Source organism: Lepisosteus platostomus, chromosome 2, assembly GCF_059453375.1.
Source record: "Lepisosteus platostomus isolate fLepPlt1 chromosome 2, fLepPlt1.hap1, whole genome shotgun sequence".
NCBI classification, from domain to species: Eukaryota; Metazoa; Chordata; class Actinopteri; order Semionotiformes; family Lepisosteidae; genus Lepisosteus; species Lepisosteus platostomus.
The window spans coordinates 59,721,189-59,735,624 of record NC_142612.1 but is presented as its reverse complement, the minus strand read 5'-3'; the positions used below and the strand labels follow the sequence as shown (position 1 = coordinate 59,735,624).

At 40.2% G+C, this 14,436-nt stretch overlaps 1 protein-coding gene across 15 annotated transcripts in view; it reads right to left on the bottom strand.

Moving 5' to 3' along the window:
- Positions 1 to 4,493: 4,493 nt before the first annotated feature.
- Positions 4,494 to 14,436, bottom strand: part of arhgef4 (Rho guanine nucleotide exchange factor 4) — a 139,621-nt gene continuing 129,678 nt past the window's right edge. For 13 of the 15 annotated variants that reach the window (XM_088610243.1, XM_088610252.1, XM_088610261.1 and 10 more), the window contains 4 exons: positions 12,945 to 13,188; positions 10,432 to 10,509; positions 9,768 to 10,024; positions 8,755 to 8,891 (listed from right to left, as the gene is read on the bottom strand). In XM_088610243.1, the coding sequence (XP_088466369.1) occupies positions 9,774 to 10,024; positions 10,432 to 10,509; positions 12,945 to 13,188 (573 nt within the window). In that variant the 3' untranslated portion in view covers positions 8,755 to 8,891; positions 9,768 to 9,773. Of the gene's footprint in view, positions 8,892 to 9,767; positions 10,025 to 10,431; positions 10,510 to 12,944; positions 13,189 to 14,436 lie in introns of all 15 variants that reach the window. The other 2 variants (XM_088610268.1, XM_088610358.1) reach the window with 1 other exon arrangement.

Here is a 14,436-nt window from a genome sequence, read left to right as displayed (position 1 = left end):
TTTTTTGGGGGGAGTTTACTTTTTATTTTCAAAATTCCTTATATTCTTCTGTTCTACTTTCTGTTGCACACTTGATTGAGGACGAAACTCAAAGACACTACTTAAAGATGCTTAGCTGTTTCTTCTAGACCTTTGATCAAATCAATGTCCTCCCTTAACGTGTTTGGCAGCTTTTGAAGTACCTCAGCAAAGTCCAGTGATACCATCCTTATAGAATTAGGCTCAGGTGATTTCCAGTGTGCTGCATCTGTGCAGTCTTTTTGCTCACATGACCAGACCTTTCTTATACATAATTTAACTTAAAGTACATGCCTTCCATCCCTTCCTTGCTTTGTAGTCTAAATGGACACAATTTCAGGCACAAATGTTCGCACTTAGTCACATGTCCACACATCTGAATTATTTCTTCTTTATGTCTGTTTATAAGTATTCCTGCAGTCTTAGTGTCAAAAGACCAAGTAATAGATAATTAGAAAATGTATGCACCGTGTTGCTAGGACTATAGGATTGAGCTACACCGAGGTGATCAGGTTCTTTTTGATTTTCCAGTCTAGCTCTTTAATTTTTCCAGATGCAAGGCTGTATTATTGACCGATATGTTAGTGTAATAAAGGTGTAAGGATTTTATTCATGGTTGTTAACAGGGTACAAGGATTCATGACCAAAAAACACTGTGTGCTGTAGAAGAGTTGCATACAACTTCTGTTCAGCTATTTGGGTAATGTTCACAGGAAGTGTTTAGAATTATGCTGACTGAGATGGTTACAAATTTGTAATGGAAGAACAGCTACCAAAATGTATATTGGTTGATCTAGATGAGTTCCTGGAAAGCTGCAGGGTTTGAACTCACATGGTCAGTGAGCAGAGATCTGGAAAGAGTATTAACGCGTCCTAATTAAGCAACTGATTGATCTGTTTAACTCATTCTGAGCCACGCTGCAGTGAAAACCAGGGGATGTCGCACACCCTTCCCCTAAATCGGTTCTCCAGGTGGAAAAAGGAAAAAAAACTAATACCTGGCAAGAGAAGGAGAGTTATTAGTACCTTTAAAGCACGATGGCCCCCCAAAAAACTGTTTTTAATTGAAATTTTGAAATGATTGAGAAATTAGATTAACCAGAAAAATAATGTATAATCTCCTCCTGTGGGTCAATTTTATTTCCCAAACTTAAGCATGAAACAGCTTCAATTTTCAGCATGGCTTTTTTAAGCATACCACAATCTCTTAAGGGTTGTCAAATGTCAAAACTGACATCCCCCCAAAAGACCCCCTCTTGCTTTTCAACACACGTTTTCTTGCTTCTTACAAGGCTGGTCTGCAGAAATTCACTGCCCTCCTGTTAAGCAAATGGTATCAGCTAATTGATTTAATTATTTTGCCAGGATTTGAGTTTCTCTTTTTTGTTACCTTGAGGGTTGTTCCTGCACGGTGGAGATCCATAGTATTGAAGTATTGGCTGTATTGTAGAGTGAAGATATTGAGTGAGCCTCTTCATAGTGTGATATGTCCTGATAGTCCTGATATTTCAGTCATTAGAGCTGTCTTGTGATTTCATGGCACCCATAGCTCAAAGTGCACAAAGGTGGCACAAGAAATGGAATGTACTACTAAAAGTACAACAGTCCTTGTCCTTGTATTGATCCTGATGCTGAGTGGTTTTCTGTAGCAGTGATTCTCTGTGTGAAGCACATTCGAGGCTGTGTCCAATCACCTCTCCCAGAATAGTGTGTGTGTGTGATGAGACGCCAGAGTCTGCTGTTTTTGTCCAGATTGGTGCACTCGTGGTGAATGACACTGTATTCCTGTTAGGTACATATTTAAAATTCCAAAGCGATGTATTTGTTTTGTTTCTTAAAAAGAAATGCGCTTGGCTACATTTCAAAGGTGGGGGATTCTTATCTTTATGCTTTCAGATAAGTGTGTTTGTATGTTTTTTTTCCCCTAAATGTCAAGTAACTACAATGTTGGATAACTGTGCAGAGGCGCACTGAGCCTAGAGCTGTAAAATAGGTGACGTCAAGTGGAGACCGAGAAATTACACTGCAGATCTGTGTTGCTTTTATATAGGACTCAATTCAAGACCAAATCAGACTGGTCCACAATAGGAAACAAATGGCAGCCTCTCTGACACAACCCTACCTATTGTCTTATCCATTGCTGTTTGATGGCACTGTTTTTACCTTTTTATTATGTATGAAACACTATGCTGAACGAGCAAACTTTTCGGTATTTTCTTTTTTATTTAAGGTTAGTGTTGTCTTCCAAAAATAAACGAAAACTTTTAAAGCATCAAATGTTTTGACATCTGACAATAATTGTATGGAACACAGCTGAGTTCTCTTTTTTCCATTTTCAGTTTTCATTCTGAGCCAGTTGAATTATGTGTAAATTCATTTTGTTTGTTTTTCATTGTAAAAGCAATCTGAAGAGTAGATGAGCTCAGAGGTTTAAATTCTTTAAGGCACGTTTAATGTAACAAAAGTAATGTATTAATACTTAAAATTTTCAATAAAGATTGAATTGTGTTGCTTAATTGTGTTGTACTTTTTCTACATGCTCCAAGAGTCTCTTCGCGTCTGAACAGGGCTGTCGGTGTTCATCCCATTCACACTAATAGCAATAATGATTTGATTCAAATTCAAGTTTCATTGACACTGACATGCATGTTCTGGAAGCAAGATTTTTTAGTTCAGGTAAATAATGTGGACATGTGTTCTTTTACAAGTGGACACAGCTAAATTGTACAAAGATCCCTCTGCTTCCAGAACTGTATTTGCTTTGTATGTTGATTCCCCCCGAGTCTCATTCTTCCTGTTTGGAGTCTTCATGGTTTCCACTGCCAGTGGGATCAGTGTAAGGCTAACTGAAGATGCCAGTTGAGCAGTATTCGGTGTAGCCCATGCTGTACATATTTGTACCTTTTACAAAGCTAACAATGAGTAAGAAGCAAGTAAAAAGTACTGTTTATCACTACACCCTCTCAGTGTTAATGCATTGTAATTTATTTGGATACCTGCAAAACCATCAGCATTTATTACAGCGTATCTCCAGAACTGTACATGATTAATTAGTAATTCATAAGAAGGTGATAAGTGTCATGGAGCAGCTATTTATTCAAGTCAAAGATGGACTGAGACATCCTATATTTCTTGGTAATTATATAAGGAGTTTCAAACCAAAAGTCATTTACAAGGACGCAGGAAAGTTTTTTTTTTTTCTGTAGAGGCTGCACCGGCATTATTATGATGTCATACATACATGACATTTTACTGTCAACAACAGGATAACTGTGAATGTGTAATTTCCACAGTGCTGAGTAGTGTGTATGGCCAGTGTTGGAAGCAATACAGGCTGGCGCAACTTGCACCAGTTTGCAGATGCTGTCGTGTGATTCTTGCTCATTCCTCTCTCATAGATGTGTGTCACATCACCTTTCTCTGAGGATCCTCCTATTATCTTACTATCCAGTGCTGCTCAAGTAATGGCAGTAAGGGATGTTTGGCTGTGACAGCAAGCAACAGTGCAGATTTTAGTCCAGCCTTCAACAGACTGATGGCACAAAGGCACTAGTCTCTTGATAACATGGCCAAAATTTCCCTTCTGTTTCTTTCTTGATTTCCACAGGTTTGATATTCAGCAGGGTGAATGCCTCATCTGTGCTAAATCTAATAAACGTATTTGGTGCACATGCAAGTTACTTGAGTGTATCAGTCAGGTTTGAATAATCAATACTAATGATTCCTATAGCAGTGACACTATAACTACTGTCCACAATTTCTCTACTTTTCTGTCATCACACATGCCATAAATAATGATGCTTCGTTTGATGCTAATACAGCTTAGGCAGGGAGTGGCTAAATCCAAAGTACAGAAAATGTACAAATGCTTCAATGAAGATGGAGGCCTCAGTTAGACCAAGTAAAATCCAAACAGCTGCAACCAGAACCAGAAGGGAGTGACACTGGAGGACTGTTCGAGAAAATGCTTTGCAAATTGGTTGCTCTTGACGGAGGAACAAGATTAGTTAACCCACTTAGTTCAATGAGCTCATTAAAAGCAAATGTAAGTGTGACCTGTGCCCCAGGAGATTGGCATTGAAGATCTCTCATGGCAGCATGGTGGCACATGGTGCCTTGCAGTGCTGGGGCTCCAAGTTTAGTTCCCGGGATTCGTGTGGGTTTCCTCCCATAATCCAAAGACATGCTGTCAGGTTAATTGGTTTCTGGGAAAACTGGCTCTGGTGTACACTGGTGTGTCTGTGGCGTCCTGTGTATATCCTCCCTTCTACCCATTTCTCTCCGGGACCAGTTCCATCCACCCCCCCAGCCAGTGACCCTGTACTGGATAAAGTAAAGCAGTTACTAACTGGATGTATGTATGTATGAATATAACTCTATACCATAAATTCATGAAGGACACTCAACTTTATCAGATCCTGTAGGAAAGGTAGCATGAAATGAAATCCATTCATAAGCAAGACCAGCTCAGCCAATGAAGGACACATTGAACAATTTTATTTCCCATGGTTTGAATGGAGTGCATATGTAAACAACCATACACATACAAAGATAATATACAAACACTGTCATTTTTTTTTCTTTTTCCTTTTTTTAAACAAACTATACTTACATTTCACAAGGGGCTAGCTCACGCTGAAATATAAAACATTTGCAGGAAGCATAATCACTGGCATTCTCCCACAAAGTCAGAGCAGGACTTTGTTTTCAGTAGGTTTGTCAAAATATGTACATAAATATTGCATTTTTTCTGGACCTTAATGCTTTAAATAAGAACTGAAAAGCAGACAGAACTGAAAGTTGTACATCAAATAAACCATTGCAATCCCATTTTTCCTCCAGAGCTTTAGCATAACTCCAACTCTACACTTGAAGAGTTTCTTTGTATTTCTCATCAGCTGTAAAAGCAATAAAAAAACCTTCAATATTTCTGCTTCACTGAATCATGTTATTCTTCAAGGTAATATGTAATAACCCCAGCACAGCACCTGTTCACATGCAGTGTTATCCGTAATGCAACAGAGTATTTGAAATACAGCACTTCTGTTGTGCAGCAGTACACACAGACTTACAGTTCGATAGAAAAGAGGTCATTAATGCATTAAGGTAGCATATATATTTGATCTTTTTGATTACTAAAGAAAGGGCTGGATTACCAAAGCACATACAGAATTGTTTTAGCAACAGGTGCAATAATATCATATTTATTGCAACAACAATTATTTTAGTTGTTGGGATCAGGAAATACAGAACTCCAGATTTAAAAAAATCCAATTGGTTTGAGACCATTTTCCAAGCAGTTTGGCATGCAGTTTCACACTGGCATAATAATAGAATCAGGTGACCTAATGTATGAGCTGTTTTGTTCTTTTTGAAAAACCAGGTCAGACTAATTTTAAAATCGAGCAGTGCTTTTGAGCTAAAGCTTGCACAAGAGCTTCCGATTTACATACAAAGCTTGAGTTCTGAAAAACTACGTGCAGAATTCTGGATGCAGTCTTTTGGGAAAGTACACAAAATAATCCTCATCTTCCATTTTGGAATCCTGTTGACAAGCTGAAAGAAAAGAGTCCTTTTAAAATAGACAAACCTGTCCAGAAGATCACATACAAATTAAACAGGCGATCCACTTGTGCAAACTGGTTGGAAACCTAGAAATTTACCACAAGAGGGCAGAGCATCTCTGATCTCTCCAATTGTTACCTTGTTGCATAAAGAAATGTTACACATGCTGAGGAGAAATTGGATGTCTTGCTGAGGAAATAGCTGGTTAAGCTCATGAGGTGCTGTAAAAGCAGGGAGGGGTTATCCTACAAATATAAATAAAAGATCCCTTTTAAAATAATGCTTTGGCTTTTGTGCCTTCTGCCTTCCACTTTGCTTTTCACACAGAACATTAAGTTGCGATCACAACCTCTTTAACACTGTTAATTAAGCCACATAGTTCTCCAGCAGTACTTCTGCTCTGTTCCTTGCAATCTGTTCAGAGCCTCTTTTACGTGGATGACACACTGGTTCTGACCCCTGATGACGACAGAAACTTGCCTGAAAGGTGTTCAAAAAGTGAACTTGACGGTACACAAGCGACGAAAAGAGCAAGATATTTTTAAAAGAATGGCCTTCGGAGCTGTGAAATCTCTCAGTCTAACAATTGCAGATCCTGTCAGCAGTGGCTCTGTCAAGTAGAACAAAATTTGCAGCGCTGCTGCATCGACTGTACTGTCTCCAGCATCTCCACTGCTGTGAAGCTGACAGAATTTTTTCCGTACAGTGGGCTGATCTCGTCAGATCACTGTGCGCCTGCTTCTCCCTGTCTGAAAGATGCTGAAAAAATAGGGCAATGTAGATTCTTCGAGAAAATACCTCAGCATGCTATACAGCCTTTAGAAAAGCCCCCATTAAAATGACTGAACTGTGTCTGATGCTGACATTACAGAAATCTAATGAAGTGCTAATCCTCTCTGTGAGGTACTGCCGTGACATACAAGTCAACATCTGGAACACCGTGGACCTTTTCTACATATACAAATAGTAAATCAAAACAGATTAGTTTAGGCCCCTACAGATTTATGTGATGTTCATTAATTTGTCATTTTTTATATAAGTTATATGCTTTTTAGTACTTTTTGCATATCATTTGTTCTTAAATAGTTCAGCATCAGAGTCATGTACAGTTCAAAATGCTGGTAGCCAGTCCTAATCCATGAAACTCACAAGCAGTGTTGGGGAAAGTTACTTTTAGAACATAATCCATTCTAATATTTGTGTAAGGAATTACTTTTCTAGTGAAGGGAAAAAAACATTAAAAAGTCATCACTTAAAGTGATCTTTGTAGTGTGTCTAAAGAAATACTTTATGTCTTAAGAGCAATTTCCCACAACACCTCATTGATCTCAAATGTCATCCCTTACACAAGGAACCCACACTGCTCACAGACTTGGAGGTTTCAAGAATGTGTTTAAGACCCAAGGAGAATAATATTCTAGTAGGGACCCCCCCAGAGGAATCAAAACAGACGGACTGGGGTTGTTTGCTGGTGCTATCACACATAATGACCTTGGTTTTGGATAGTCTTCCCCACAAACGGCAAAAATTCACATACTGCCAGTACTACTGAGTCCAGTCTGGAATCATACTGGTAACGGGTTTTTGAAAAGATGAGCTGATGATGAATGCTGTGAGTTAGTTTGGCCTTGTTCTTAAAAATGGCATTTTAATATTTAAAAACAACATACAATTACTTCTGTATTGTTAAAATACAGTATAGGCACATTTTGCAATCTTACATGCTTAAGTAAAATTTTTTAAACCATAAAATATATCAGTTCTGGAATACAATTAAGAGATTTTTGTCCTAATGGCATTCTCTTAAAAATATACAGTACCTTTGCCATTATTGTTTTTATTAAATATTTGGTTGCCAGCCAGCTTTCCAAAACAAACTTTTGAGATTTAATGTTAAGTACCATCTTATTATCAAATCTGTTCAGTCCCTGGGAGTATTGTTTGGAGAGCGGCACTGCTGTTGTGTAACAGGCCTGATCCAGAACTGTTCACAATAACTTTAAAGTTGTTGTAAACTTTTTCCTCACATGAATCAAACACAAATTCAGCATTTTCCCGTTCAAGAAGGAAACCAAAGTATAGGTATGAACCTAATGAGCTAGATTAAAAAACTGCTAAGTTGTTCATAAAATGCCCTTAATACATTGTTGTAACTGGACATTCTCTGTGCACGTAATTTATTTTGTGTGGTTATTTTAAACAATTTTAGACAAGGTTTCTTCCGGCTAAATTTAAATTTGCTGTGAGGCAATGCTTGTTCAACATACTGTACTTTTAAAAACAAATACTTTCTGCTCCAGGGTCTCAATCGCTTTGATTTAATGCAATGTAAAAGAACATTTGCTCAATCTTTTATTCATTGGACAATGAATGAATGTGCAAACGTTTGATTATCAGAGGATTTAAAAATGTTCTCAATAATTGCTGAGCAGCAGCAATTCTTAAATTTCTGCAAGGTTTCTAAATATAGTTTTTAAATGGCACTTCACAAAAGAAGCTCATTAATAAAAATAAATTATCATAACAGAAAATTAATGGATCAGGCCCTGTATATACATAATATACTTAACAGACAAGCCTTCCCTGTTGTGTTTCAGGTGAAATGTCACCTAGACAGAGAAATCATTGCATAAACGTGCAGACACTGGAATCTGCTGCCCAAAATCCCTTAATAAAATAAAACAAGTAGAATTACATCAAATTTGGGGATCACTTAGCAAAATGCGATGCTGTGCTACATGGAACCCTTTTCTTTTCCTCTGCTCATAGACCTTAAATTACAATTACACACAAAAAAAAAGAAATCTGGCACTGTGAACAGTTGGCATTCAATGAAAAAAAACAAACGCTGAGAAAAGTCCTTTCTTCAGTCAAGGTCTATCAAATAAATAGATGTTATCGAAGAGTTATTAGGAGTAGTAGTAGGTGCAGTTGTAGTAGTAGTTGTAGTTGAAGTGCTAAGTTTTAGCAGTAATGCTGACCTTCTCCCAAATTATAAACAGAGTCCGGGAGCACAGGCTCAAAGTCTGATTGTAACCAACCTATAAAGTGCTTTCTCACAGAAAATCATAGTAATAATAACAGTAAGGAAATTAAAAATAATGAAAAAAAAGTCCTTTGAATTTCCATTCAGGCACAAGCTCTTCCTCCTCACTTTTTAAAGGGCGTCAGTCTGCCGATGTTCTGCCAGAAGTTGGAGGTCTTGCGTTTGGGCTCGGCCAGCAGGAAGACCTGCTGCTGGGGCAGGGCAGCCGGCAGGGTGGGGTGCTTCTGTCTCAGCAGGAAGTCGTAATAAGGCCGGGTCATGGCTGCGGGACAAGGAGGAGGTGAGCACAGAGGAACAGGCCCGAGCGGCAAAACACACGGGCCTCTCTAGCACCGTCTACAAGTCCAGGTGAGGACTTGCCTGGAGAGTCCCTCATTTCTCAGATAATACTTCCTACCAGCAACAAGAATGCCTGACAAGGACTTACACGAGTGTTAGTAGCCACTGGACCCTATACTGACACTGGCAGCTTGTTCATGCAAGATGTAAGAAACACAGCAGAAAACAACAGTTCAGTATTTAATAAAGCAGCACAGAAACAAAGGACAATAATACCCTGTGTATAATATGAACATTTTTATGGTGCACTGTTTTCCTTACACAGCTTGTGTATACATTCAGAAGTATATCATATACTGTCTAGACAGATGTGATAGTTAAGATCCAGGCCTGAATTACACACACACACAGTAAAATATTATTCCAACCCCAGGTGTATGCGTCTTGGCATCATTTTTCAGTGTGCTATAAGGTATCTGAAAGAGAGCCACTTGTAATCCTGTGTTAATAAAATTTTCTGTCTTAATCAACCCTGAATTCAGCAGAAATGTATGGGATTCATATATAAAAACCACCTCAGATATGACAGACGCAGGTTTGGCGAGGGTGGGTCAGTGTGGTTAGCACATGGTCTTGATCCGTCCACTGAAGAGCTTACCCTGAAACCTGAGGCTCCGGACATGTCCTCACATTTTTTCCCTGAATTCCTAGCCTTAACGCTAACTCAAATTCTAAGACTCATGTGGCGCGTGTGGACCTCAGGAGCCACGGCTATTCCGGTACTGGTCTCTCAAGCGGACGGATCAGCTGCCCGTGTGGACAGCAGGGACACAGACTTGGACGAAGGTGCCAGCTTTACCCAGCTTTACTGGAAGAGGTCGCGACTTTGGGACGATACCCAGGACATGGCCCTGCGCAGGACTCCTGGGGTCAGGCCCACTCCTCTCTGCAGCAGCAATCGCGTCTGGGTCATTCGGGGGGTCTCGGGGAGGGCAGCTGGGGTGGGGGGAGGGCGGGACGGGGAGGGAGGAGAAGATTCCAGGAGACAGAGGGAAGACTGGGAGAGAGGAAGAGGAGGAGGAGAAGGCCGGCTGCTGGCCAGCAGGCGGTGGATGTCTGTGATGTGCGGGAGAGACAGACGGACAGAGGACAGACGTGCAAGAGAGGATGGATGGAAGGAAAAATGAAAAAAAATAGGGACAGCACCCGCCTGGAAGAGAAGCTAACAGTATGTGGGTTGTCCCTCCTTCTGTGACCACAAGGGTACATGTTGCTTGTCCTGGGTTGTGCCTTCTGGTTTATGAGGGGAATGGGCAGAAGCTTTTATCAATCCCTTTTCAAACAGCAGGTTTTGAGATATGGCCTGCTGAGCTTCTAGATTATATGTTTACAGGATTTCATGGCTTTTCTTTCATGAAACTGATAATAACCAAACTAGCTCAGCAGCTGCAGAGCGTTCCTGTGTGCTTCATGCCCTGTGATTATCTGAGTCTGCAGCGGTAAGTAATAAAATGTATTAGTACCTTTAGGCTTCCCAGCTGGGTGGCTCTTACAGGCATTCAGCATAGCTTGTTTCTTCTGGACCTCTGTGATAGCAAAACCTGTAAGACATCAGCAGAAAACCTCTGAGTACTAGCTAATACAGGTGATAAAGGTACCATTTATCCTGCAATTTTATCAAGCTCAAGCAGTATCAGATGTGCAAAGTTCTTGACGAAGCTGCAAGACATTTGTCTTTGACAAAACAGGCAAAACTGCAGTTTGAACAAAGACCGTGTCTTTACTTTATTTTTGCTCCGTATGGCTTTTTAGTCTCGTAGACGTGTGACCAGTATGTCAGACACTTTTATTGTGTTGGTAAAGCTTCTGTTCTATTTTAATGTTGTAGTGATAAGTTACAATTCTCAGCAATGTGTCTTGTCTTTAAAGGTTTATGTTTTATAAATGGATTAGTGCACTCTGATAGTGCTTATCTAGTCAGAATTAATGTGACAGCAGCTTCTGCAGAAAAGACTGGTAACCAGTCAACACGTCCCACGAACCCAGTCTTCAGTCGTGTAATATAGATAGAGATTTAATCCAGATATAGCCCCAAGAAAACAGAATAACCATGACAGACAGACTGTTAAACTCAGGCCAGTGTGTACACAGCATGTGCAATCTGCAGTTTTCAGAGACAGATGGTTTTAGACAAGACTTCAACAACAGCCTTTAAACCATAAGAAAAACAAGTGGTTTCATTTTAAAATTTGTACTGGCAGCAAACCAGGTTTTAAATTTTACACAAGACAGAACATTTGAACATTTTTCTGAGTTGCCCGAATATCATCTTATAAATCCATTTGTCAACACACATTGTATATATTCTTTGTGAAAATATATCATACAACTCAGGCATTTAACCACTTAAGTTAAATAATTTTTTGGTTGAATTAAAAAATATACAGTTTACAAGTTGACAAATGTATTTTCTAAGATATACATTTTTTCCACCTGACAAATTCTATTTAAGAAAAAGCTAAATGCCTCTCAACACCAAATAATTAAACACTGTATAAACATCCCTCTTTCAAGGCTTTCATTCATTCCAAATAAAATTAATTTCTGTAATATTTATTTCAATAATAATTGCATTTATATGGCTTTTCCATCCCATTGGAATCTAATGGGCTTCACATATATGGGAGGGCCCACATGATGTTCCTGGGTGACTCTACTCTACACCAACAGCTCTATAGCACATCTGAACAAGAGGAGAAGGTAGAGAAATTCACCAGCTGATCTAAGGGAGATGTTTAGGGAGGTCAGGGGGTGGCAATAAAACATAGCGATCAAGGTTCTTGGTATTAGAAGTGAGGTGATACAGAACCTCATGATGAATAAATGACACAAGTACTGTAAGTGGGATCTTTTTAAGATGTATGTTTTACTGAATTCAGGATATGTAAGTTTGGTCCTTTTCTAGATTCATAGACTCCTGTATCTGGTGTGGGTCTCTCTTGAATTCAGTATGTAGTCTTCAACGACCTCTACCTTGCAGAGCAAAGCTAAAGTCCACTTTGCGTATAGAGAGACATGGGACATAGCTGTTCTACACTGGGACTTCCTGTCGATTCAAATCAAACTGCTTTTACAGCCTTTGGCCTGTGTGGGAAGGGAGGAAAACTGTAACAGTCCACAGTCACACTACGGAGATCTGATGAGTGGAGGAGCCATGTGTCTGTCTCTGCTAACACTACGGAGAGCTGATGAGTGGAGGAGCCATGTGTCTGTCTCTGCTAACACTACAAAGAGCTGATGAGTGGAGGAGCCATGTGTCTGTCTCTGCTAACACTACCGAGAGCTGATGAGTGGAGGAGCCATGTGTCTGTCTCTGCTAACACTACGGAGAGCTGATGAGTGGAGGAGCCATGTGTCTGTCTCTGTTAACACTACTGAGAGCTGATGAGTGGAGGAGCCATGTGTCTGTCTCTGCTAACACTACAAAGAGCTGATGAGTGGAGGAGCCATGTGTCTGTCTCTGCTAACACTACCGAGAGCTGATGAGTGGAGGAGCCATGTGTCTGTCTCTGCTAACACTACGGAGAGCTGATGAGTGGAGGAGCCATGTGTCTGTCTCTGCTAACACTACGGAGAGCTGATGAGTGGAGGAGCCATGTGTCTGTCTCTGCTAACACTACAGAGAGCTGATGAGTGGAGGAGCCATGTGTCTGTCTCTGCTAACACTACAGAGAGCTGATGAGTGGAGGAGCCATGTGTCTCATCTAATGCTGGAGGCTCATGGGCTTTCACAGAGCTATCACTGGTGACCAAAACCCAAACTCCACAGTGCTCACCAGGTCCTTGCACAGACTCAAGAGTTTTCCCAGGGTGGGATGGGGAAGGATTTTAAATCTTTTTCCTGCAGTGCAGGTGTGGAACGAAAAGGAGGAGATGGTAGCCAAGCGGAAAAGAGGTCTCCATCTGGATCTTCCCAGACTGGAGAACTGGACCACAGGGGGATGCAGGGAGTGCTGGCTCGCGGGAAGCCTCTCACCTGTTTCGCGGTCATGCTGCACCTGCCGCCTCTCGTCGGCGAAGGCGCGGAGCCACCGTTGCTTCTGTTCGGGCTTCTTGGCACAAAGCAGGTGGACCTCCTCGCCGCTGGGGCTGCGCAGCTTGAAGGCGTTCTTCACGCTGACGTTGAAGTCCTTGTCCTTCCCATCTTCCAGGTCCACCACCTCCATGTGGTCCATGTCGATCCGTCCCTTGTAGTAGAGCATGTCGCGACGCAGCAGGTCCTAGGGCCGGGGACACACATACAGTAGTAGACTTGTGTTTTATGTGAAATCTGTTTACGCCATTCTTGTATACTCGGATGGTGAAGAAAAAAATTAAATCTAAAATAATGCAGTAAGTTTCACAAATTCAAATCTGGCGCAGTACGCACCTGAACTACGCTTTAGGAACTAGTTAGAGAGCCTATAACACGCTGGTGCTTTCTTTATCATGCAACATCACCCTCAATATGGCCCATAAACCAAAAACAAAGTTCATCGACATTGGCTGTACATTCCTTTCATATTTATCATCACTAGGAGATTATGGTGAATGTTCCCTGTATTATATTATGATTAAATTTGATTTGATATATTTTGTATACTGTACAGTACTGTATTTGCTGTATTACTGTTATCATAATACTTTAAACTACGTACATACAGATACTAATAAACTTATAATTGATTTTAATTGTTTAAGAGAGGGGTATTCTGATTATATGCAATTTGGGATATACGCGCTATGTCAGGAATTTAACTACCGTGTAAAAAGCGTCTAGTATACATCTCTTGCATTTCCGGGTATCACAAAGGCATTGACGCAATCAATATAATCAGGCAGTTTAACTGTGTACTCAAGACAAGAGTCTGCAAGGATGTGAAATCTGTGTGCAAACGGCCTGTTCTTCTTTAAGAGCAAAGTATGGGACTAAATAGGAAAATGGGAATCTAAGCCAAAACAGGATTTGTTGAAGACCTCAGTGGCAGCTGCCATAACAGATGTGCACTTTAGGAGGAGTGGGTTATCGTACATCTCCAAAAATATCTTATAATACTGTTGATACCTCCAGCACTATTCTCATTTTGTAGCAGTTAACCGTTGCCAGACCCAAAATGCATTTAAAATCTTAAATTATAACTCAGATCTCAAACTCCTACTTTTTTCAGAATTAAAAAAAAATAACAATGTTGTGGTGATAAAGCACAAAAGCCAAAAGACCACACTAGTGCTATCTAGACTCTCTACATTAATGAGCTCTCACTCTCTTCCACTCCTGTAATATCTAAGACTCAGATATCAGCCTTTATTCTCCAGGCTGTTAATATATACGGTACACCAGATTTAGTGTATAATCCATGCAAGTGGCGAATTAAACACTGAGCCAATCACACATTCCCTTTCCCACCTGCGATTTTCCTTCACAGCGAATACCAATTAATCGGTTAAGACAGGTATGTCTGATTTTCACCCCAATAGGTGGCTTTAAA